Source organism: Poecile atricapillus, chromosome 1 (genome assembly GCF_030490865.1).
Source record: "Poecile atricapillus isolate bPoeAtr1 chromosome 1, bPoeAtr1.hap1, whole genome shotgun sequence".
Classification (NCBI taxonomy): Eukaryota; Metazoa; Chordata; class Aves; order Passeriformes; family Paridae; genus Poecile; species Poecile atricapillus.
The window spans coordinates 133,325,414-133,350,079 of NC_081249.1; the positions used below are offsets into that span (position 1 = coordinate 133,325,414).

Consider the following 24,666-nt stretch of genomic DNA (forward strand, 5'->3'; position numbering starts at 1 on the left):
TTAATGTTGATGTAATAGTTGTAATTACAGCAAGTGAGGTATGATCTATGCAGTTAACAAGGGGAAAGACCAGTGAAATGCTAAGTCAAGAGAAGCTCCTCAATGCTAGTGGGAAATTTAATATGCTTTGTTAAATTAATGGCCTTTGCATAACAATCAATTTACAGTTTAAAGGGCAGAGGAGGTGGATGTAAAAATCATTAAGCATTCATTTCAGCGACCCACTCAATATTCTTAGCTGGAAGAAATTGCCAGTGCAGTGTTTACTGAGACAGTTGCAACTGTTTTAAGAAAAAAAGCAAACTACATAAGGATTGTGTATGTAGTGCACATTGCAGTGCCCTTTTCCAAGCCATAAGGTTGCAGAGATCTCTTTCCCAAAGACAACATGGCTTTAGTGATGGGATGGTGTTTGCTCACAGATGTTTATCCAAATCAGAGATGATTCTGAAGATGAAGTTTTCCTACATGTCAAATAAAAGTGTTCTGCCCTGTGGGATCTTACCTTGAAATTTTTAAGCCCTGTGTTAGATAGGGATCCCCAGGAGGAATGACCTGGGATGGTTTTTTTTTTCAGCATGGGCATTCAGGGCCTGGTTTTGCCTGCAGTTGTTCTGTTTGTAGTCTTTGTACATAATGCTCACCGTAGAGAGAGATTAGTTGTAAGAAGATTATGCATCTGAGTGCTGCTGTGCCTGAAGCTGGAAATGTTCTGGTGCATACAAAGAAAACATTAATCAAGACGTCTTACAGAGAATTAAAGGAAGAAATAGTTTTGTCTCCTGATTACTACGTGAATTTCACTGCCCAGTGCAGGAAAAGGCAGGGAGAGGGGCAGGAGGTGATGGAAAGAGGTGGTTCTGTTCTCAGAGAAAGCAATGGCAGGTTGCTGGGGTGGCTGTGGCAGGCAACTTCCACAAAAACAGCACAAGGGAGGTAGCTGTAAGGACTCTGCAGGACATGTGAGCTTTGAGTTGGATTGTAGGGATAAACTAGACATGTTCCTGAGCTTGCCAAAGTAGCTGAAAGAAATCAGTTGCATATAATCATAAAAAAGCCCATCCCTTGGTTGCAGATGGGTGTCTTCAGCAACCCACCTTACCTGATTTTCCAGCCTTGGCCGATTGTCAAGCTGAGTAGTGTGGTATGCAGCAGAGGATATGGCAATGCATAAAATCAGAGCACTCCTGCAGTACCACTGGTGAGGAGAGGTTCCCTTGCCTGCACCACAGAGAAATAGCTGACCGTAAATAATTAAGGGAATAGAGAATACCTGACACCTGCTCTGAAGCTCCGTTGCTTCAGATTCCAACTAACAGCCCAAGAGCCCAAAACAGTCAGTGTCAGCTGCAATATGTGTGTTTTGCCATTTCTCTAATCAACAAACATGAATTAGGTAGAGAGAAACATTGCCTGCACAGTCGCTTTTCACTGTATCAGGTTTTATTTAACTGTTAGTAGGGGTTGGTTGTCCAATTATCTATCTTATTAATAGGCATTTTTGGGAATAGCTTTCAAAAACAGATTTCACAGACTTCCTGAATTGATTGTGGTGCTTCAGCTGTTGTAAATCACCAGCACACCACTGAACTAATAATTTACTCTTATTGAGGATCTGTGCTGCTGTTTTTCCTTATGAATACTTAGAACTGTAATCACTAGAAATGGATCTGCTAACAATTTGCCTTCTCATTTCATTCATGAAATTTTTACCTCCTCAGGTTAATTGGATCAGGAAATATCAGTATCTTTAGATCTAATTTTCCCTATTGCTGCAGGTTTTGGAGGGAATGACTGCTTTGAATACAAAATACTATTTAATGTAATTTCTGGGAAATACTTGGTGGCCAGAAAAAGAGAAGGTTGTTGGAAACAAGATTTGAATAAATTAAGAGCCCCCTCTAACTAGCACAGTCTTCTTGACTATATAAAACCCCTAATTAACTATTTATAGAGAAGTACATATTTCCAAACTATTTTAAAATGCTGGAAATGAGACTAAGCAAACCAACCTACCCACAAGTTTGCAGAGGGTACCGACAACATAATATCTGCACAGTGTTTAGCTGTGCGGTAATTATATATCAGGAACTTTGAAAATTTAAAGAAGGAGCCAGGAAAATTCCTTTCCCAGAAGCTTCAAACCTGGTGCTGAAAGCTTCCACTATTTTCCCAGCAAGCACAAAAGGCCCAGGATGCAGAACAGGTGTGTGTGAAAGGCATCTCTGTGCCAACAGTGATCATCTTTTAAGTGTCACTGCCTTCATCCAAAATGGGTCCAGTCCCAGAAGAGGAAAGCACTGGCAGTTCCCATTTGCTTTAATAGCATCCATGAGATTTGATGATAAAGTAACTTGTATTCTTGCCCCACTGCTCTTCATTGGCTGTTCCTGAAGCCACCTGGGAGAGAAAGTCCCATTGTGCTGCTGCATTAAGTTCACTACTTTCATTTGTCCTGTGCTTCATGGGGGTTTGACATAGAGTTCTCTTCTGCTGTATTTTGCATTTTTAAAAGATAAAGAGTTCTCAAAGACAGGTTTAATAAGAAATTTATTTCTTCCTCCTGAATTATTTATTCCTTTTTAAGCTCTGGTGAGCAGCTCATATTTAATAGCCCATTACTGCTTAGAGAACTGTTAACACAAAAGGAGCAACCCTGAAAAGTACTGTGTTTAGTGGCTCTCTCAATACTCTCTGCATTACCTTTTCTTCATTTTTATGATCAAGAGCACAGAATGGAAGGACAGAAATGACCTGAGCTGCAAACTTCAGGGCACTTTAATCTGCCAAGACAAACAACCAGGAAAATTCATGCAGGAACTAGAATGAATGTTTTTCATTGCGAGGTTATTTTCCTAAGTGAGTGTATGGGTTCTGCCCTAGTTGGCATCTTCACATTAAGACATGTTGTCTTTCTAGGACGATTCTTCATCTCATCTGCTGGATTTGGGTGGAATGCTGTAGCAGTGGGTGACATTTCTTGCCTTGTGTTACATAAGTGTTTTGGCAACAGAATGGCAATTTTTGGCCTTCTGCAATTCTGTCCCAATTTTGATTTTTACCTTCTCTCCATTCCATGAGCCCCCATAGAACTGGTTTCCCTGAAGCATCTGCCGTATCCTGAAGCAATCTCTTAAATACTGATTTAGAACTAGATTTGGGTTTCAGAACAACACAACAGTGTTGTCTTCAAATCAGCCATGAAAGTTTTGAGGCTCTAAATCACTCATGTCTAGAAGCCCAGCTTCTGTTGTTGGTTCTTTCTTACCAGATACTTCATCAGCACTGAACTTTTGTGTGTTCTCTGAATTACTTAGGTGTCTAAAGAGCTCTCTTGTGAAAAGCAATGAACGCACCTCCCACTTTCCTGTTACATCCCTTTGGAAAATTTTCCCTGGCATCTACTGTTCATCTTCCCCTACAGCTCTCATGAGCTTTATGTTATTTGAAGCCAGCTTGGGCAGTCAGACCTTTATGGACAGATATAAGAAGTAGTTCTCTGAGTAAGTGAAGCCTGAGCTAATGAGGCCTCAATTTCGTATGGATTTGTGGCTTATGTTGGATTCACTGATATTTGGTAGTAGCTGGGTTCAGAGGACAGCTTTACAGTTTCCCTCCTTTCTTAAGCCATTGACCTTTTAAGAAGATACAACTTTTAAGAAACTAATATTTTCAAGTTTTCTAATGTCTGCTGGAGTTCCGTGACTTTTTCAAATGGTACAAAAGGGGATTGGAGGGAGGATGAAATAGGTACAGACACACACAGTGATGTCTTTTGGAAACCAAACCAAATATTTCACGTTTGTTGTAGAATCTTAATAATGTGAACTACATTTTCTCCAGACAAGGAAAGAAGTGTCTGATATATTAAGAAAACCAAAAAATACAAAAGAAAAAAAGCCTGCTGTTGTGATTTTATACTACATAAGATCCTGTCTGGATGAGGGTCAAATGTCTCTTATATAGATCTCTTTGAAAAACAAGCCAGAAAACACCATGCTGATGGCATGGTGTGTTGCATGGTTGTGTGTGTGTGTGACTGACAGACAGACATGTCTCTGCTGCTGCTTCTCAGGAACCTTCAGTCCCTGAGGATCTTCTGCCAAAAAGTACCAGTTGAAAGGAACTTAAATTGAACTGAATGGTCCAAAGCTGCTGCCACAAGTTTGTATGAAGATATGTAAGAGAAGAGCCAGACCTGAGAAAAGTATTTTTCCTTTGTTACTGGCTGTTCCCAGTTGAATAAGGCATCCAGATTTTTTCTGCTGTCAAGCTGGTGGCTTAAATAACTGCAGGAATGAGACAACATCAGCACAATAATTCTGACAATTATCCTGTGGTTAAATAGTGTGAAATAGTAAGTGAGCAAAACATCAGTGTGTTGGTCTGTGTGCATAGTAAATAGAGCAACAGTTGAAAGAAATTGTGTTTTGGGGTTTTGCTGGTGACATCAGTGTGAGCTGGCAGGCAGTTCTTCACTGACATAGCTCATGGTACTGCTGAGACAAAATGATGATGGACACAGCCTTTCTGTTGCCCTGTCAGGGCGTAAGAGCTAATGGATGGACATTTTATATTTGTAACCTGTTCTCCAGCCTGCTTCTACTGGGTGGGCCTGGGCTTCCTGCATGATTGGAACAGCCTCTCACGCATTCCTGCTTTTTGGGGGAAAATACCCCACTCATCTGCTTTTGTTCTGAGCCACTTAGGAGCAGTTTTAGAGGTAAAGAGTTGAGACTGCCTTTCTGGGAACAAGGACAAAAAATAGCTCATTGTTAGCATTCCAAACACAGCTATTTAGACCTGGATTATTTTTAAATTCTTTGCTTTCAGACATGTAGCTGGCTGTGTTTTCCTTCTCTCTTTCTTTTTTTTAAAGTTAGCAGTTAAGTTTTGCATCTTCTCCTCACCCAGCGGTATGCAATCAAGAGTGTCTAAGCAAACAGAAGTTTATTTACATTGCTAAGTTAGCTATGTTACCTGCTGCCTCAGAGATGCTGTTGGCTGCAGAGGGAACCTGGGGATGTTTTGAGCCTGGATGGGTTTGCAGAGCGCTTTCCTGGGCAGTTGGATTGACAGGAGGCAGGGCAGCAGCAGGTGGAAAGCTGCAGCCACCTCATTTCACCTGGCTGCCACCACATGTCATCGGCCTGAAACATGGCCCTGCACAAGGTGCCAGGCCAAGGCTCAGCCGTGGCAGCCCCATGCAGTGTGCATGTCCTGGAGCTCAGATACAAAGCCTTTCACCACGAGTTGTGTGAAGGGGCTGCAGGAAAGTTCTGCTGCTGAGTGTGTGCTGTCTTACACCACTTCATGGTGGGTGCTGTGCTGACACACAGGGCTTTTGGAGTTCCTAGCAATTACTGCACAGAGCTTGTTTTATCCTTCGCAGATGATGCAGGCCCACAGGGGACACACATCCCCTTCAAGTGGCAGCTGTGTAGCCCAGGGGAGTCCCATCTTTGGGCTAGCCCAACCTGCTACCCCTTAGCCTGTTGCTGGATGTTACAAACCCTGATGTCTCACACATCCCATGGTGAGCTGGGTTCAGAAAGACCTGCTGTTGAAAGTGGTTTTGGTAACCTGTGTGCATTGCTGGAGTCCAGCCTGGTTTAGATCAAATTAAGCTCTTGGGCACTGAGGTCTTCTATTGCAGGAAAGAAGGAGCAGCTTCTCTCTTGCCTTCTACACAGGAGCTCATTTATAAAGCTGATTCAGCCTGCTGGGCAAATAAATGTTTAAAAAATGCATAACCTGAAACATCGGGCCTGTCATCTACAGGGATTGGCAGGGCAGATAGAGGTACAGAGCCCAGATAAAACACGGGAGGGGAGTTCCTCACACTGGGACACATTCATGACATCCCCTCATGTGGTGTCTTGGCTGTGAAGGCTGATCTCCAAGAGGCTGTTGAAGGTTCTCCATGAAATTGGGGCATTTGGTCAGCACAAGCACAGGGGTTGTCCTGGGAGCAGGAAGGGTAGGGGAGGGTCTTCTAGTCTGTTATCAGCCCATTTCCCATCTGTTCCACGAGGGTCACCTTAGGAGCATGTTGGTCCTGCCCTTCCAAACTGCATGGTGACTCTGGCAACCTTTTCTTCTTTGTTTTCCCAGTAGCCTAAAAGAGATGGAGAAACTTGGAGAGGCTTTTCAGGAAATGTGTACTGTCCTTAAAGGATTTTCCTTACCTCAGATCCCAAGAGAAGCAGCAGACCTGGTGAGGGATGCCCACCCAAAGGCTGGGTTGGCACTTCTTGCTGCTATCCAGAGCCCTGCCTCTGGCTGCACATTAGGAGCAGATAAAGCCTGTAATTTAGTGAGGAGACAGTCGTAATATCTGCTTGTAAAGGGTAAGAAAGAACTGTTTGTTGGATGGGTAAAAAAAACCCTTTAATTCCAGACCGTATGGTCTAAGGCATTAGCCAAGTGGTGGTAAAGAGCAAAGTACCACCAGTACAGGGGTGCAGGGAAGCTTTTGGGGTCTTTACCCTCACAGAACTTTTATTTTATTGATCAAACTACAAGGCTGGTCCTAATGCCATTTTAAAGAAACCAAAATCATTTATATGTGATGTAACAGGAAATAAAGGTGAGAGAGACTGGTGTGAACCCTGCAGCCAGTGCAGCTGGTCTTCCTCCACGCAGCTCAGATTAATGCTGGTTTGTGTGCAGATGGTGTAACTCTGCTGACACCAATGGAGTTGCATTTATATTTATGGGACTCAAAAGCTTTAAAAAAAAAAAACCAAAAAAAGAGTTTCAGGCACTGCGTACTGAATGTTAGGCACTGAATGGACCCAGTGAGTAGCTATATCCTGATAGATCCTTGTAGGCAGGAAGATGTTATACTACCTGGATTCACTGAGTAGCTGAGTCCCACTTCAGGACAGTTTACAAATACTGAGAGTCAGCAAATCAGCAATTGTACCTTCAAACTGATATGGGGTTGTTTTTTTTCTCCCTGCATAGCCTTCTGGTACTCTATAAAAAGATCTGGCACACTGCATGGGATTAGGTGGCTTTGAAGCAGTGGAGCCATCTAGGTGTGAAAAGTTTGATTTCCTGTATCTTGAAATTAACTATAATCTTTACCTTTCTTTTTCAGAAAACCCCCACAGCTCATGCCATGAAGGAGGAGAACTTTCTTCGTCGCAGGTTCTCCCTCTGTCCGGCCTCGTCCACACCTCAGAAGGTCGATCCTCGCAAGCTAACGCGCAATCTGTTTTTCGGGGCCGACAATGACATCTACCCACTCAGCCCAGGTTGGTTTCTGGTGTGTCCATGCAGAAAGTAGTGAGTGAGCCTCAGGTGCTTGACTGCAAGTGGATGTTTTAGCATGCTGCCAGGAAACAAACAGAAACAAGAATGTGAAAGAGAAAGTGAGAGAAGCTGCTGCAACACAGATAGTATTGGATCCCAGACAGTGCTGCTTCCATGATGCTGTTATTTTTCATTGTCATGGCATTAAGTGGGAATGGAGGGCATGAGACCTGGGGTTTGTAACTGTTTGAATGCTGCATGGCCTTACATTTAAAAAATTTCTATAATGTTTTCAAGCACATCCACTTCAAGTCACTTGGTGTGTTTCACCCTAAGCATTGGACTTGCTTGTACCCATGTGCAGATGTTTCATGGCAGGTTTCCCTGCTCAGATTTAGAGTCCAGGATAAATATTACAAGAGCAAAATTTCTGTGGCTAATGTTCTGTAAATATCTACAAGCACTACAAGTATCAGGAGTCTTGACAAGTTGCAATGAATGTCAGACTTGCTTTAAGCATTCTCTTTACATATTTTTCTTTTTTTTTAAACTTTGAATTTCCTAGCATCTTTCTTGAAGGAAAAAGAGCTCATTTTATTGTTTCAGAATTTGTTGCTCACAGTAAAAGTTGAAGTCTTCCCTTGATTGCAGTCTGCAGACAATGCTTCTGTTCCAGTCTGTAAACAAGTGCTTCAGGTGGCACTCATGAGCTGTCATCTGCAGCTGCCACGTCAGTGCTAAATAGTCACATCTCACAGCACCGTTGTGAGGTCTCAAAACACTGATATCTGGAGAAAGAACACAGCATCTGTCTAAAGGTTTCAGTGCTCATAGATATAGCACCCAACAGACTCTCTGGGCTTTGCAGATGTAGTGCAGAAGCAGGTCTGTGTTTCCTGAGCTAATTGTATTTAAGTGCAAAGGTTTCAAGGGCCTCTGATTTTGCAGGTATTTTGTTTGTGAGTGCCTGCTGTAAGGCAGTGGGGAGCCTATTTTCAGCAGTCCTGACTAATTCTGGCTGTCACTGAGGCTGCTGGAAGCTTCAACAACCTTTCAGTAATCAAATTGAAAACAACTTAAAATGGAACATCTAAAATCTCATACATTTCAAACCTGGAGGGGCTTCTGAACAGCTGACTGTCCATAAGTACAGTCTGTACAAATGTGTGGCAAATAAATAGCTCACTTCTGCTGTCCTTGGGAGCTGAAGGGCTGATTTTTCAGCCTGTATTCACTTCCCTTTGCTTTGATGGAGAGCCATGGCTTAGAGTTTGTCCAGTTCTTTCTTCAGTTCTTATCAGCATTTTCAATGCTAAAAAAGTTACTGACTCCCTCACAGTGGTACTTCAGTGCTGTAATATTTTAGAAGCTAGGGAAAGTTGAATGTTTCAGTGTGGAGGAGGTGGCTAGAAGAATTTTTCTCTTCCTCAGCTTCCCCCATCCCCTTGTTTCTCCTTGATCCCTGCAGCAGCCTTTACAGGGCTCAGCAGAGCAAATTCCTTAAGCCATGATGGATCTTCTGTCCTGCTGCACAGTTCTCCCAGGTAACCTCCAGCATGGGTGTCAGTGAGGGCTGTAGCCCTCAGTATTGCAAAGGAAGAACATAGGCTAAAGGGTTTGTAAAGGAGAGAATATCTCTTTTAAACAAACAGAATTTGCTGCTTCAGTCGGGGTATTTCTTGCAGGGAGTCTGGGGTTTTGTCTATCCTTACTCCTCTTCTACTCCTTTAATTTCTTTAACCATCCCTGTGGAGCTGCCTTGTCTCTCTGCTTTCCTCTTATTTCCTGCAAGAAGGGCTTGTTGTTCTTCATGTTCAGCTGCCATTTCCTATGGCAGGCTCTGCTTTCACTTCTTTGGTGCTGCTTCTGCCTTGTTTTCCTCTGAGCCTTGTGTGCTTCTCTCTACCTTCTCCTGTACCTCTAAACAATGCTGCTATCTCCGTAGATAAGCCACAGGCCTGTGTCCATAAGCTGTATCCCATATTTCTCTGTTCTCTATTTTTCTCTGTTGTTTTAAATACACTTTCATTTCTTGAGGTTTTTCCAGTGGTCTGTGTTTTGCTGCTTGAGCTCAGCAGGTTTCCTTTATGTGAGCACTGGGCTGATTGTGTTGAGCGGGTGCTGTGGGCAGCAAAGCCCGGTGATCTCCTGTCTGGAATTCAGTGGGTTGTGATGTGGCTGGAGCTGCAGGTCCCACTGCACCATCACCTGGGTTGCCCTCCAGCAATGAAGATGTGCAAGTAAATATTTTAGAGAGAAGAGAGTGACAGACTTTACACCTCAGGAGAGCTACACTGTGGAGATTCAGTTCAGCAAGAGATTTTTTTTTTTTTAAAGGAAACATATGGGAAATGCAGAGGGCACTATCTGAAATAACACTTCGGACTTCTTGCCTTTTGCTTGCATACAAAAGTGCTAATGATTCTTGTAACTGTGAGAAAATTGAGTAAGATATTTTCTTTTTATAGAGAGCTCACAAATTAGAGAGACATGAATTCTTGTTCCTTGTTCATGTCTGTCTTTCACTTAGCCATGAGGACAGAGAACCTTTCTCTAGTTTCTATTTCAGAGGACAGGAAATTTATTGGTGCAAGAATTTTTACAGAATCTCTCTTTTTGATTAGGCTGCAAGATCACACAGAGTCTTTGAATTAAAATATAGATTAGCTCATTTGCATCTTAAGAGATGTACTTTCATGAATATGGGAATTTTCCTGTGAAGAATACATGGAACTATGTTTCAGGTGTTCACACTTGGTTGTGTGGCTGATAGTTACAGTAGAAATGGCTTTTATTCACAGTAGTTTTGTCACACATCAAAGTGTGTATTTCCTCTCGTAGTTTACCAGTCATGCTTGCTGTATCATTCTTTATAAAGAGAAAAGGCAAATGCACCTGTCAGATTGATACCCAGCAGTAAACCAAAGAAAAGAAATGGCTACTGTTCGAAAAAGGAGCTAAATATTTAGTTCCCCCGTGCATGACAGAAATGGATAAAAGGAAAGTATCAGTAATTCTACTCTCTAGCCACAAGACTGGAGTACTGGCAGTTTTCTTCTCAATGTGATGAAGGCTGTTTCCGTAAGCACTACTGATTCTCTTTCCAAAATGTTTTTTGTTATTTGGTGCAGAACTTCTGGGCTACTTTGTGGAAGACACTTCTTTGTGTGCCCTGGTAGCAGCCAGCGCTTTAAATTGCAGGATTCATGTCTCTTTCTATTGTGGTCTTTGTGTTTTCTTGATCAGGGAGATAAGTGTTTCAGCTTCTATAGCCAGTTCATGTTTAGCTCCTCTTACGTTTTTCTGTGGTTTCCTATTTATTTTCTTGAGGTGGCTGTATCTGTTGTGCTTGGGCTGAGACTCTCAAGTTTGGGCTTTCTGTGCACTTAACTGTGTGCGTGGGTTTTTGAGAAACTTCCATGTCGTTCCTGTGAAGTTCCTATGAAGGACTATGAAGTTTGCCTTCCAAACAAGGGCTGGCCCTCTCATTCTGCATGGCTGCGGCAGGGCTGCTTGAGACAGACGTCAGAGATATCTCTCCTCTGAGAAACAGCCTTTCCCTCACAATCTCCAGTAGACTTAATGCACTTTGCATAAGAAACTAGTAGGTGTTGCTTCATGAACATACCTAATGAAGGCTTGCAAATTATACAGTAAGAATGGACAGTTGCCTGTTCCTTTTTTTTCCATAATACTTTGTGAGCAGGTTTGTCCAGAACCTCAGGAACAGGGAAAATCTCATTGTTCAGGTGCAAATCCTTATAACTGCATTACTGAGAAGAGGCAGAAATGTCTCACATCCAGGCTTTTTTTATGGCTACAAGCTTGGAGTTAAGCTTTCTATAAGAAATAATAAAGACATAATAAAGAATGGATGTGAATTCTGTTGTGCTAATAGACACCATTCCCATGGAGCAGACAGCAGCTGATTCCCATTAACTTTACTTCAACTTTTAGACCATATGTTACTTTCCCATACATGTGCAGAAAAAATTCTTCATGGGAAACAAGAGCAGCAGATACGTGGCTTTTTGAGTTTTTTCTATCCTCCTCTGCCTCTTTCAGGGAGAATGGGGGTTATAGAGATAAAAATGGCATGAGAAAGAAAAGGTATTGAGATCTAGGTTCTAATCCATACACAGCAGTTCTTATGGCCATCCCACTTGTCATGGTAGCACAAAAGCATCGTCAAATCTCTGGCCACTGGGGATTTTTTAATTTTTTTAAAAAATTTTTTCCTGCGCACAAACATCAGGATTCTGAGTGTGTTATTTAGGGCTCAGTGTTTCCAGGGGAGGACGGACAGCAAAGAAAGTAGTTTGAAATCAGGGTCCCATGTTGTGGCATCAGTTTCCTGCATGTCTGGATGGGTCCTTCCTCCTCTCCACTCCACCACATGAGCAGAGCATGTGCTGTCCCTCTTCTGCCAGGCCTCCTGTCCCAGCATGGGCTTTCTGTGGCTGACTTTTCTAACAGTTTTCTAACAGCTTGGCTTCTTAAATGGCTGCTCTGATAATTCCAGGTGAAATTATGGTTCAGACACATCTGTGACAGCTTCTACTGACTTTGGGAGAATGACAGGGTTTTCCTGTGCCGATTTTGAATTTGGTGGTGTTTCCAAGGCTGGCCCACACATTATTTTAGAAATTTTCAACAGTTCCCATATTTGCAGTGTCCTACAGATGGACTGTGTTACACTGTCTTGGTGGTTCTTTACTGCATCCTGTATTCTGAAGCTCTGATTGCCAGTGTTTCTGAGAAGAAAATGACATTGTAATTGGTTAATAATGACTGTCTTGGCACTAAAAATCTAGTCTCATCAGATTCTATTTTTTGGCATTTTTTTAATAGAAGCTCTGTGCTTTCTTTTACTGTAAGGCAATGATTACATTTGGCCAAAAGAACAGTATTTATCATTACATTTTATTGCTTGGACCAGGACTACACACATTCATGCCAGTATATAATGTATGCAAGTTTAGGATATTTGAGTAGTGGCAATATATTTCTACAATGATTGGAAAATGTCACAGTACTCATTTACTGCTTGTAAGTTTAAAATACTTCTTATTTTAACAAATAAGTCAGAAGACATTGATATTCTGCAAGTGTGTTGGGGTTTTTTAATTTTGTTTTACTAATTATGCATAGATACTCTTCTGTCTTCTGTAGCATTTTGTGACTGTGGTTATTATTTGTTCAACAAAGCATGCTATCAAGTGCATCAGTATATAGTTGCCAGATACTGACCAAGGAAGATTGAATAGCTGCTTATTTAACTGAATTACATTTATTATTTGCACTGAACAAGGCATGGGGTATGCAAGGAAAGAACCGACTGTGGTAATGTAATTAAAGACTGCATCATAATGTGGACACAGAAGGGAGCTGATTAAGGATGCATAAGCAACTTTATTTCTGTTTTTTTCCAGCTTTCAAATGCTGGACTTTGCAACCATCATTCTGGTTTTCCGTGGTGTTTTGAGACCTTAGTTTTGAGCAGTCTTGTTACCCAAGCATGAGGATTGAGGCTATTTCAAATTCTATATCATCCCTCTCTGGGATCATGGTGTGCTTGCTCTTGCTCATAACTTCCCTTGTGTGCTGTTAGCAGTAGCCCTTCTCAGGCCATGATGAACCATGGTTTTGCACAGAATTTCTCTGGTTTTGAATCACATATTTTTGTTGCAGGAAAAGATGTGGAAGGAAACAGCCCATCGGCCCTGAAGGATGAGACACCACAGACTCCAAACTTCATTAGCAAGGTACTTTGGGATAGGGAACCATTCCCAGTCTTGATTTCATTTCTTCTCAGGATGCTATTAATCATTCTTACCCTTTTTTTTTAAAGTCATTGAGAAAGCCCCTCCCTCTGTTTCTGCAGGAACTGTGTGTGTGTATTTTTAGGGAAAGAAAATGAGTGTTTTTGCATGGTTGGGATGACAAGGAAGCCTGCACTTTCCTCTGGCTTGATTTCACCTACCACAGAAGAACCAGGTTTATTTGGGCCTCATTTGACAGTGTAATTAGATGTGGATAATTATGGTTGAAAGGTTGATTTTATCAGCAGAGGTGTTCTCCTGCTGTTCTTGATGAGAAAGGAAATCATAACTCTTAATTGTTTTGCAAAAGAAAACTGTAATATTTAGTGTAGTGCGCAGCATCGGAAACAGTGAGTGGACTGCCTGGGAGAGAGCTTTGGAAATTGGTCTAACAGGAGAGGAAGACAAACTGATCAACATTTCCTGAACACAACTTTTCCATTCAGCCTGTTAGGGAGAGGTAAAAGTGAATCTAAAGTTTCTGGATCTCACTGCTCAAAACCTGCCTCTAGTTCAAGAGTTACAGAGGGACAGGGTTTGAGTTCCTGTGGAGATGGAATCAACCTTATAAATGAGATCTGGCTTTGAGATTCATGTACTAGCTTTTTTGGCTCCAGCTCCCTAACATGTTTCTGGAGGGTAACTAGAAATAGAAGCGAGGCCAGTTTATAAATTTTTAACTAAATTTATTTTAAACTATGAAACTATAAAATGCAAGTGTCTTCAGCCGAAATGAAAATATAGTATGAAAGAAACAGCTGCAGACAGGTGATTTCTTGTGAGACGTGGAAATAATCTCTGCATCTTCCAGTATATTTCTCTGTGCTTTCCTGGAGCTTGCAGGTTGTTTTTCTGGGATGCCCTGGCAGAGGTCAGCACAGGGAGATGATGATGAGAGGAGCTTTGGGAGTATGCAACAAGGACTTGTGTACATGTCCTCTGCTATTGCTGGAACCTGGCAAGCTGCAAACCGATCTTGGTTTTGCTTTTTCAGGCAGGTTCCTCAAGGAAAATCAGCCTCCCACTTATCCTGGCAGTGGAGAAGCCCAAGGACCAGGTAACTGCATCCAGGGCTGTGTTTTAAAGCTAGATGTTTTGCACGCCTTACATGGAGTGGTGTTGAATTTCCAATGACTTAGGGATGTAAACAAGAAGGACTTTGTCTGGACAGGACAGCTCAGAGCACTGAAATGCTGTCCAAAAGGGAGTTTGATTTCTGAGATGCAGGATGAACACAGGAATAGGAATGTATTTATGAGAGGTTTCTGGGTGAGAGCATGGCTCAGCTGTGTTTTCCCAGCCTCTGGGCCTTCCTTGCTTTTCAGTTTCCTACAGGTATGGTTTTGAAAGCAGAAGCACTCATAGAAGATTTGGGTGCCCACCTTGATTTCTGCCATGCTTTGTGCCCGGGAGCCCTCAGTGGGTCTCTCCTAGACAGTCCCAGGAACAATTGTTAAGAGTTAATAGAAATTGCACAGCACAAAACAACTACATCTGATCTATGAATCAAAATCTGGACATGGGCTTTTCTTTCACTAACCCAAGCTTCTGCTTTTACAATGGTCAGAATTGCTCTAAAACACCAGTGGACTAAAAAGAGACATGACACCAAAACACTGAACCTCAACTTGCCTACTCATTTGCAGTGTTGCAGGCAATTGCTTTGGCTGCTGAATGGGCCAGAGCTGGGTGTTTCTTTCCTGCCTGAATATTTTGCTTAGACACATGATGTTTGATTCTGAGACTTTCCACCTGGACCTGTGCTCTAGCACCTGTCTTTTTCACCTTGCTGTGTTATGCAATATCTTGCTCTCCTCCAGCCATGTAACTTGCTCTCTGTTGTGCTTTGCAAGGACAGTAGGGAGTCCTTATTTTGAAACGTCTTGTTACTTAAAAATTCAAGCAAAGTGGTGGTCATTTTGTTTAATACATAATTTTTTTCATTCACTCAGCTCTTATGCCATAAAATAAAGCCTTACTGTCAGCTTTCAGAACTGTAAGTAGGGATCTGTCATACTATTTCAGTTTAAAAATAAATAGTGATTCCACCTACTTGAACCAAAGGGAGAAGTGTGCCCTAATTCGGTCATATTTAGATTCCTGATAGCAGTGGGGGGGGAAAAATTGCTAGAGACTGGACTGTAGGGTGTGCTGGTTTAATTAATGGATTAAAAAGTAAATGTTACAGGTTTCACATTCATGCCATGGATATTTGTCCTTCTTTTGGTACAGTGTTCTTTCAGCAGCACTATTTTGAGGTACCACAGCAGATTAACTTCTTTCACTCAGTAATAAGGACAGGAATGCCAGTGAAGTGATTTGATCCCTGGACTGGGGCTTGGGGAACCTCAAATTCCCAACTCTGCCTTGAATTCCCTGCATTGCCAAGGCACATTAATTGCATTTCTGTTTCACATCTTCATCAGTGAGGTGGAAACAGTTCTGCCTTTTGTTCACCCAGGCCATATCCACATTGCAGAAGGCTGCAGGTTGCCCAAGTTAGCAGAGAGAATGTGGCATAAAAACCCTATAAATGTCTGTGAACTTGTGTGCTGCGAAGACTTTTAACTGCAACCACACTGCCCTGTGCTCATGGGTGGGCTGCTCTCTGAGGTGTCAACACATCCCAGTTGTCCTGTCTGTACAGATAGTCAGATATTTGATACTGGAACATTTGCATTCAATGTGTTTGTATGGTTCTTGGCACTATATATATATATTTGTAATTTCAACTGTGGGTTCTTAACCCACATATTTTTGGAACATATTTAAGGCACAATTTAGCTACATATTATTTTGGTAACTTTCTGCAGCACATTTCCTCCTATTTAATTTTTTAGGTGGAGTCTTTCATCTCCTTTTTCAAAGGGAAAAAAAAATACTAGCTTACTTATTTCAGATTGTTTCTCTTATTAGTTTCTCTCTGTTTTAGAGCCCTTTGTCCTTTTTTTCTGGGCTGAGGGATCATAGTTGGGGTGTGAAAGTATCATCAAACTGTCTCTGTCTAAGACTCAGGCTTGTCTCTGCAACCAGGTAGTAGAGTTAGCACACACCTGATAGTGATTGGAACCTTTCTTTTGCATTGTGCCTCATTTGATGCTGTTAGAGTCCTCTGAGGCACCTTTTATTGCAGTCTGCAGTGCTGAATGTTCTCTTTCTTTCCCATGCTTACCTATTAATTCTACTGGCTAGAGGGCATCTGGAGTCTCTTGATATGCATGCAGGGCCACAAAGAATTGAGGTATATTTTAAGAGATATTCAGAAAAATCCTGAAGCTGGAGTTCAGTGGTACTTCACTGTTTCTGGTCCCTTGCTAATGCTGCAGTGAAGTCTCTGACATTGTAGGAGTGTGGCTGTTGCACGCACAGTTATGTGACGTATTGGAAGGCAAAGCACTGTGAATGAGTTTTTCCACATGCCCAAATTGTTCAGGTCTCTATTGTGTGATTTGTAATCTGAAATACAAATATAACTGACTGCTAGAAATTTATTTTAGCTGCACAGTGGTTTGAAACTACACATACTGATCACTTGTGATTTAAGCTACGGTTCCCATACTGTCTCAAGCTCACCCTGCTTGATCTGTGAATCGTGCTCCTGACCTCTGAGGTAACTCCAGTAATGGTTACACTTCGGACTAACATAGAAGATCATTCACAAATGTGGCAATTTACGAGGGTACCCCTTCCTCTGTTCTCCCTTAGCCAGCAAACCAAGGAATTGATTTGCAGACAGACCCAGATATTGTAGGAATCACCTTGGAGAGACTCAGGAGTGAAACATCCCGTGTGTGTTAAGCACAGCTTAATGGGAGATTCTGGCCCTTCCAGGTGGTGGCAATGCTTAGCTGGACCCTTGCTGTCTTTTCTTTACCATACTTCATGCTCTCCATGTTGTGGATGGAGGAGCCAGTTGTCTCTATGAACATTTACACTCAGTTCCTGTGCCCTGGTTCAGCACATTTTGCTTCCTCAATACCATGTGCAGCACTTTAGGGTAGTCACAATTGTCCACAGAGATCTTTGCAGCTGATTTCAGCTGAGCAGAGATGTAGCCTGGAGTATTTTGGGAAAATCAGATTGAAGAGGGGTGGGATTTTGCATGTTAAGTGGAAAACATGGAGCATCCCTAACTTGTGTAGGTACATACAATCCCTGAAAACACTGGGGTGCCTCACAGAGGTGAATGTAGACAGTAGTAACTCAAAGTTGATAACTTTGGGTAAGCCACAGGAGTGCAATCATGTCAGCATAGGTCACCGTTGATCGTAATTTCCTAGCCTAGTGTTTCTGACCAGGAACGTGAGGGCAAATGGAGGTGCTGAAATTGAAATTATTTATTAAACAATTTAGCAAAACTGCAGGTACAATTGTTTTTCGTTCCTCACTTTGCTTGTTTAAACTCAGACTAGGGACAAAAGCTGTGCCTATAGCTGGAGGGGAAATTAAAACTGTTTCAGCTTTCTGCTGGTACTAAGTCTATGACAGCCGTGTGAAACAGCATCTTTCTCAGTCTTCAGCTTCTCATCTCACCCCAAATGTTCTTTTGATATTCTGACCTTGCAGAAGAAACTTCCCATGCAAGGCACACTTAAATGATCAAATAGAAATCCTGTGAGGTCTGTGAATTTTTCTTTATTTACTGTAATTTGATGCAATGGAGCCAAGGATTCCACAAAACACTGGTATTACTTGATATTTGAAGTTGTCTGGATGGCTGAATTTCATCAGCTATTTTCCCCAGATGCTGCTGTCATGTCAACTGTTTATTTGTACAGGCTTTTCAGTTCGTGCTAATCATTGTGCTATTTCAGAGTTGTAAACATAGTCGGTGTATCTTTGTAACATTGTTGAAATAAGAGGGATCATTATGTTGGTTTTTTTTTCCAACTGGAAAGTTTTAGTTGAAGATTATTCAGCTTGCTGTAAAGCAGCATATCAGTTGAATGGTAATCTTTCCTACTGCAAAGGTTATTTGTCAGTAAGAATTGTTTCACTGACTCTGCTGTGCTTTGGATGAGCTGTTAATTCACAACAAAAGTAAAAAGTTTTTGAAAAGAGCTGCTTATAATAAAATGAAACCAAAATTGCTTACATTTGGTTGAGATATATGTGAATATTCACATAAGTAACAAGGAGTTTCTCAGTTGTAATGTTAAACCCAGCTTTTCCATAGTTTTTACACTACTTAAACAACTTTAATTTCTTTTATTTCTGTTTGCAATTTTTAGCAATTTTATGTGGAAAAGATGCTGGAGTAATTACATCTGATCAAGGACATGTCACTGATTTTGTGAAGCATAACTTATAACCCCAGCTTCTTTTGTTCTGCCTTCAAATTCCCATCTGGTCTCATCTTTCTCTCTCTCTTGGATGCAAAGAAGACGGAAGGGAAACTTGTAAGCTGTCACTGCTGTTACCATGCAGAGCACAGCTTGAGAATGACTTTATTGAAATGTTTCTGATTTGGAATAATTCTGGCTGTTGTGCAGCAAGGATTGCTTGTGCTAAGTAACAGGATATTCCTCTTGCTGTTGTCCTAGGCATGGCTGGCATGCTGATGGGCTGGCATCCCCCACATTGGAGCTGATCACAGGCTGTTTTTCTGTGAAATGATTTGGTTTCTCTTGGAAATGAAGTCACCAAAAAGACACTGGATCAGAATAGCACTATTGTGAGGACTCTGCATGCTCTCTTGCGAAGCCTGGCATAAGTGTTAGGGTATTGTGATGACTGCTAACAATCAGCAGTGAATCTCCAGAGTTCCATGACTGAGATGAAAGGGAACAGAAACTTAACTGGGATAAAAAGTATGTTTTTGAGTACAGTATAGCCCATTGTCAGTGGTGAGGTCATCACTCAGTCCTGAACAGAACAGGTTTGATTAGAGAACTGAAAAGGGACAACAGTTCCTTCTCCCTGTGAGTGCTGCAGCATGTTCTGGTGAAAGTTTTTGGTAGGTTAACAGACTTCCCTCTTTATGGGAACCAGTATATGGGAAGCCTACTTACTGCTTTCTTATTAGAATACTCCAGTGGGCTATTTCTTTCTTTAAAAAGGACACAAATTCCTTACTCTCCCATTGTACAAAGTCTCATCTGTGGCCAATATTGTTCACATGCTGCTGCACAGAGCGGGGCCCAGATTCTGATACTCTGCACAAACATTTTCCCGGTTTCCTTGGAAGACTTGCTGTGATGACAAATGGCTTCTCATAGTTTTCTGCCAGGCTGGAAAAGGCAGGGCAGTAGAAAGACATCATGAAATGCTCTTGATGTGTCTTAGCAATGTGAGACCCTGCTGTGTCTTGGGAATCTTTAGAGCTGATGGCCCAAATTTAGTGAATGCCACAAGGTACAAACAAAATCATTAAGACATTAATGTTAAAATATGAAATCATATTACATCAAGTCATTTAGCTGGTTAATCCTAGAGGAGCTATCATTGCTATCAGCAGCATGGGTACCTATGGTATGCTGTCCTGGGGACTTAGATCCCACCTGTCCTGTGAGAAAGCAGGAACTTTAAAACCAGAAACACAATGATTTTCGCTGTGTAGAGCTGGAGATCATCCGTTTCCTTGCCAGCAAGCTGCTGTTTAAGATCAGTGATGGTGCATCCTGATATGCATAACAAGAGGCAGAGTCGGGAGGGAGAAGCAATCAGTCTGCCTCATTAAAAAATAAATGGGGAACTATCAAAAGTCCCAGGTCAGGCACATCTGAAAGTTTGTCCATGGCTCCTAGTTAAAACTGTGGCTTAGTTATAGTAACATTTTCTCTCTCTTCATAGAGTATTTTGCAACCATCTCAGGGAGCTGTGGCATTGGTCACACAGCTTGTAGGTACATCACCATTTTTGGGACATAGAAGAACAGAAACTTATTTTCCCATGCGTAGAAATTCTTGTATGGGCAGTGAGTACCTACACTACTGCTTCTTTCTCATCCACTCTTAAGCCTGTCTTGGTGACCACCATGCCTGTGGCCCTGTTTCCCCTTACAGGCTGGGTTCACAGATTCAGCATGTCCAGGTGTAGCCCAAACCTGGGGGAGGGAGTGCCTGAAGGAAGCAGCACGGTGGTTCAGGAGCCACCGCAGCAGCACCCTCCAAAGCTCTTCATCCAGCTGCTTTAACTAAGTGAAGGACCAGTTTGAAATGGTTTTAGTCAAGTTCCACTGTATTAATTGATCTCCTAAAGGCTGTGCTGGTGTCAGGGAAGATTATCCCTTCATCAGGTGTTGTGTGCTGTGGTTTGATGGTGTGCACAGCAGCATTGGATGGAGTTGGGCACCAGTGTCCTTGGTCATGGAGTCAGCTCTCCCAAAGAATCAGAATCAGTGTCTGTCTGTATGAACATCCCAGGTTTGAAGTCTTGTGCTTGTTCAACTCTATTTTTAGCATGACGCAGAGAGACTCCAAGGAAGAGGCAGGTGGGGCTGGTGGGGCAGTGGAAGTGCCTCTCTCTATGTCAGTGCTGGTTCCCCATGAGCAGCAGGTCTAGGCTCAGGTTTGCTGTGGTTGTTGGAAGCCTTTCCTGCAAGCAAATCTCCCCAAGCCAAGTGAGCTTAGAGGCCAAAAATTTCATTCTTTATATAAGCACTAAGGTGTAATTTTCTATATAACAAGCAATTGTAACTTGTTTTAATTATAAGCAAAAGGCATTCTTTGTATTCTGATGCTTTGCAGGCAGCTGAGGAGTATTTCCTAGAATCTTGGGAACATCTGTGCTTTTTCTGCCTGTCATGCTGGCTAATGAGGACTAGTACACAGTGTTTCTCTCTGTCTGATCTCTCAGGCCGGAGGGAGTGAAATTACTAATAAACAATTGGCTGATAGTTGTGTCTCAAGGACAGGACATTCTTCCTGTTAATTGAGAGAAAAGGGGAGAATTCTTTTGACCAATTTCAGAGGACACACTACTCAGATCATGAAAGCATAATCTCCTAATAATGCTGAAGGAATCTTACTCAAAGATATTTAGGCACTTGGAAATGTTTCTTCATAGAGAAAGGCTTATAGCATATCTCCCAAATGTCTACTACTGCCCTTTGAAATGTGACAAAGACCCTGGGGGCACAACTCTCTGCTCAGATGTCACATCTGGGCAGTGGTCCCCAGCATAAACCTAGTGTTTTTACAGTGAAGTCCAAAGCACAAAATAGGAAGCAGAGACAGCTGTGTAGGTAGAGGAGGCAGGTTCATCTTTCTGTGGAAACAAAAAAGGCAAACACTGAATGGTTTTCAGGAGTCCAGGAGCTGGCCTTTTCTTTGAGTGGATCCAAGTTGCCTTGTAAAGTAAACAGTCAGATCAGGGCTGTCGCTGGCCTTTGTGTGTGATCATAGAGTTTTCATGTCTCCATTTTTAAAGTATCATGTGTGGTTTTGGTTTTAGTGAAAGAGTACTACAAGGGAATGTGAGAACAAGTAATAGGTTCTACAGCGACCATGGCTATGTTGCAAATTGCACCTTCTGCTCCTGATTTCTAATTCTGCATCACCTACAAGGAGTTTTGCAGAGTTGAGCAGGCAGCCCTCTCTCCTATTTTTGCTCCTGCCTCAGTCTCCAAGGCATAGTTGATGGCCTCTTTGCTGTGATCTGGTCATGCATTTCTGTGTTTTTCTCTGAGTCATGTGAAAAGGACTGATCTGGCTGTCATTAATGTACAGCATAGTTCATGGCTATAGTAGCCCAAGAATTTTCTGTGTCACTGGGAGGAAAAAAGGAAGTGGGTCTCTCGAAAGTGAAGGTGCTGTAAAATTGTTACATCAATTTGTGACATAAATGAGAGGAATTCTGAGAGCCCAGTGGGTTTGTTTCACATCATAGCAGTGAATTTATAAATGGGAAATATTTTTGACACATTTTTTTTCTTAGTACAGCTCATTTTTGTGTCACACTCATTAAATGAAGGTGGCTGAGGGCTAAGTTTTTCTTACAAAACTCTCATGTATGAGTGGGAGAGACAGTGTCTGACCCCAAAAGATCACAGTCTGAATGCATCAGACACATGAAAGGTTGGAAGGAAGAGAGATACAGGGAAAGTAACTTCCCCAAGGTCACATAAAAAGCAGCAGAGTCCAGACTGTACCATAATTCTTTCACCACTAACCCTGCCCATGTTTTGTACAATTTGCTGACAGAACCTTCCCATGTGGGGGTCCTCATTGTAGGCACAGTTTCTCTGGAGAGTTGCACTTTCTAAACATGCTTTATTTTGGTAACAGTAATGCTGTCATTTTGCCTAATGAAAGTGAAGCACTTCTGCAGCCCATCAGCACAGTCAGGAGATCAACCTGTAGTTTCTGAAAGTGAATTTAAACAGCAATGACACTATCAAACACAATTTGAAGTTTATATTTTGTGCTTCATTTTGCAAGGCCAAGATTAAGGTGATTTCCTGTATTATCTGTAATATTTCTTGCCCACCCATGTTTTTGGACATTTCAGTCAGTGCAACAGTCATTGCCAGTATCAAGTTTATTCTGAAAAATCTATAACAAATTCCTCATAAGCTTTATTCTAGTAATTGAAATGCTTTCATATATGAACAGAGTTGGGCAGTTTTCAAAATGAGAAATAATTTTTTGGCTTTCTGTTTTGTTTTATTGTTTTGTTGGGGTTTTTTTTGGTTTTTTTTTTTTTTTTTAACAAAGATTAATGTCTACATGGGAAGAATACAAAGAAAATTTGGTGGGGAATTTTCCAACCAGTCATGGGTATAAAAGGGAAGTTTGAACTGCACTGTAGATATGCATTATGTGCACCTGTTTGGTGTTCCGCTGCTGAAGTCTGCAATCAGCTCTTTCATGGATTCCTGAAAGTTGTAAACACTTTGTCAGAGCATAACTTGAACATCTTCAGGTTAACACATTCCTATTTTCTTCTCTCTCTATTTTTTTTAGATCGAATATAAGCTTTGCAATGGGTCTGACAAAGAGTGTGTGTCTCCCACAGCCAAATTCATGAAGAAGGAAACACTGAAGGTATGTGCAAAGCAGCCAGGTCATCATCAGCTGACTTTCTTTTAGAAAACAAATGGTACCTTCCAAACAAACCATTGGAAACAAGTCAGAGTCATTTCCCAAGACCCAGAGAAGCCTCTGAATCTTTTAGGAGTCATTATAGGTGAAGGACATTTACAGGCTTTATACACAGGATTAGGTGATATCCTGCAAGCTGAACAGATCAGTGTAATTATTTTCACTGTGTTCTGGAACCATTAGACACCTCAAGAGGATTGTAATCCTTCACTGCTCTTGTTAGGACAGACTTGCCTAGGCAAACCGAGCAAATTGTAGCTTGAACACTTCCTTGTCTACCAAACAAATAGTATAAATGAATGAAATTAGATTTAGTTTCTTGAATTTGAGGGGTGAGGAAGACTGGGTATCCAGCCTCTTTCTTTCCCCTCCAAAGAAAAGACAAACTAGGTTGTGTTTAATGAAACTTCAGGAGCAAAGAAAATGCCTGTTCTCTCGTTATGTTTTTATTCTTCCTTGTGCTTGTTTCTGGGGAACCTGGGCTGGGTCAAGTTCTTGTTGTGCTATACATAACTGTCCTTAATCCATTATGTTCTTTCCTCCCCAAAAGAGGCCACAATTACAGCTACTATATTTTCTCTGTTCTCAACCAGGTACAAAAAAAAAATTACAGGCAGGAGAAGAAAAGAGCAACCAGACAACTCTTCAGTGCTCTGAAGGATCCCAGTGTGGTGATCACAGCAGACTGGCTGAAGGTATTTGATAGAGACAATTTCTTCTGAGCCTGTGGGAAAAAAATGAGATGTGAAGTAGGTGATGTGTCTGGGATGTATACACTTTCACTTTATTAAGTGAAAGAAGACCAAATAGGTTTGAGTTGAATTTACTGTAAAGTAACTTCAACTCAAGCTTCAACTCAAGCTTTATTTAAATAACTGCTGTAAAAGTGGAACTGTGGGTATTTACTTTCCACCTTAACTCAATTGGTCTATTCCATGTCCTTAAGCAGCAACAAGGACTCAAAAAGGGCATAGTACAAAGGGAAGTGATGATGTTTCTCTCTTTGTTCCCCTCTGAAAGACTCTGTTGGCCTCTTCTCATAAATGTGGTTTTGTACTGAAGAGGGAATAGAGTGAATAACAGCCTGAAAATGGGCAGATACAGCTTGTTCTATCGACAATTGGATTTTCTGTTGTCACAGCACAGAATGAAACATACCGTACCTGATGACAACTGCAATTTCTCCTTGTGCACAGACTTGGGGAGTGACAGCTTCTCATTGAAGTCCTGAAACTTCTGTGTGGCAAAGTAAATCTGGATTGACATTGAGAGATGAGCACTGGTTTTCTCCTCCTTTGGGAACATTTAGTCTTCTCAAATAATAATGAATTGGTTGAACCTTTTATATTAGCAAAACCTAATTTCCAAACATTGCCAAACACATAGCTCTTAAGAAAAACAAAGTAACTTAAGGATCTCATGAAACAATACAGTTGCATTTGGTTAATGGTAAAATCCTCCAACATTGTTCTGCAATTATTATTAGAGGTCAGAAAAGTGACATGATTATGGTTTATTTGAGAAGTTAGATTGGCAGAAAA

General features: G+C 41.6%; 1 protein-coding gene across 7 annotated transcripts in view; it reads left to right on the top strand.

The window, feature by feature from the left end:
- The window catches only part of OSBPL5 (oxysterol binding protein like 5), a 134,384-nt gene that overhangs the window by 67,116 nt on the left and 42,602 nt on the right, over nt 1-24,666 (top strand). For 6 of the 7 annotated variants that reach the window (XM_058858683.1, XM_058858717.1, XM_058858676.1 and 3 more), the window contains 5 exons: nt 7,106-7,262; nt 12,952-13,025; nt 14,077-14,139; nt 22,988-23,068; nt 23,719-23,820. In XM_058858683.1, the coding sequence (XP_058714666.1) occupies nt 7,106-7,262; nt 12,952-13,025; nt 14,077-14,139; nt 22,988-23,068; nt 23,719-23,820 (477 nt within the window). The remainder of the gene's footprint in view (nt 1-7,105; nt 7,263-12,951; nt 13,026-14,076; nt 14,140-22,987; nt 23,069-23,718; nt 23,821-24,666) is intronic. The other variant, XM_058858691.1, reaches the window with a different exon arrangement.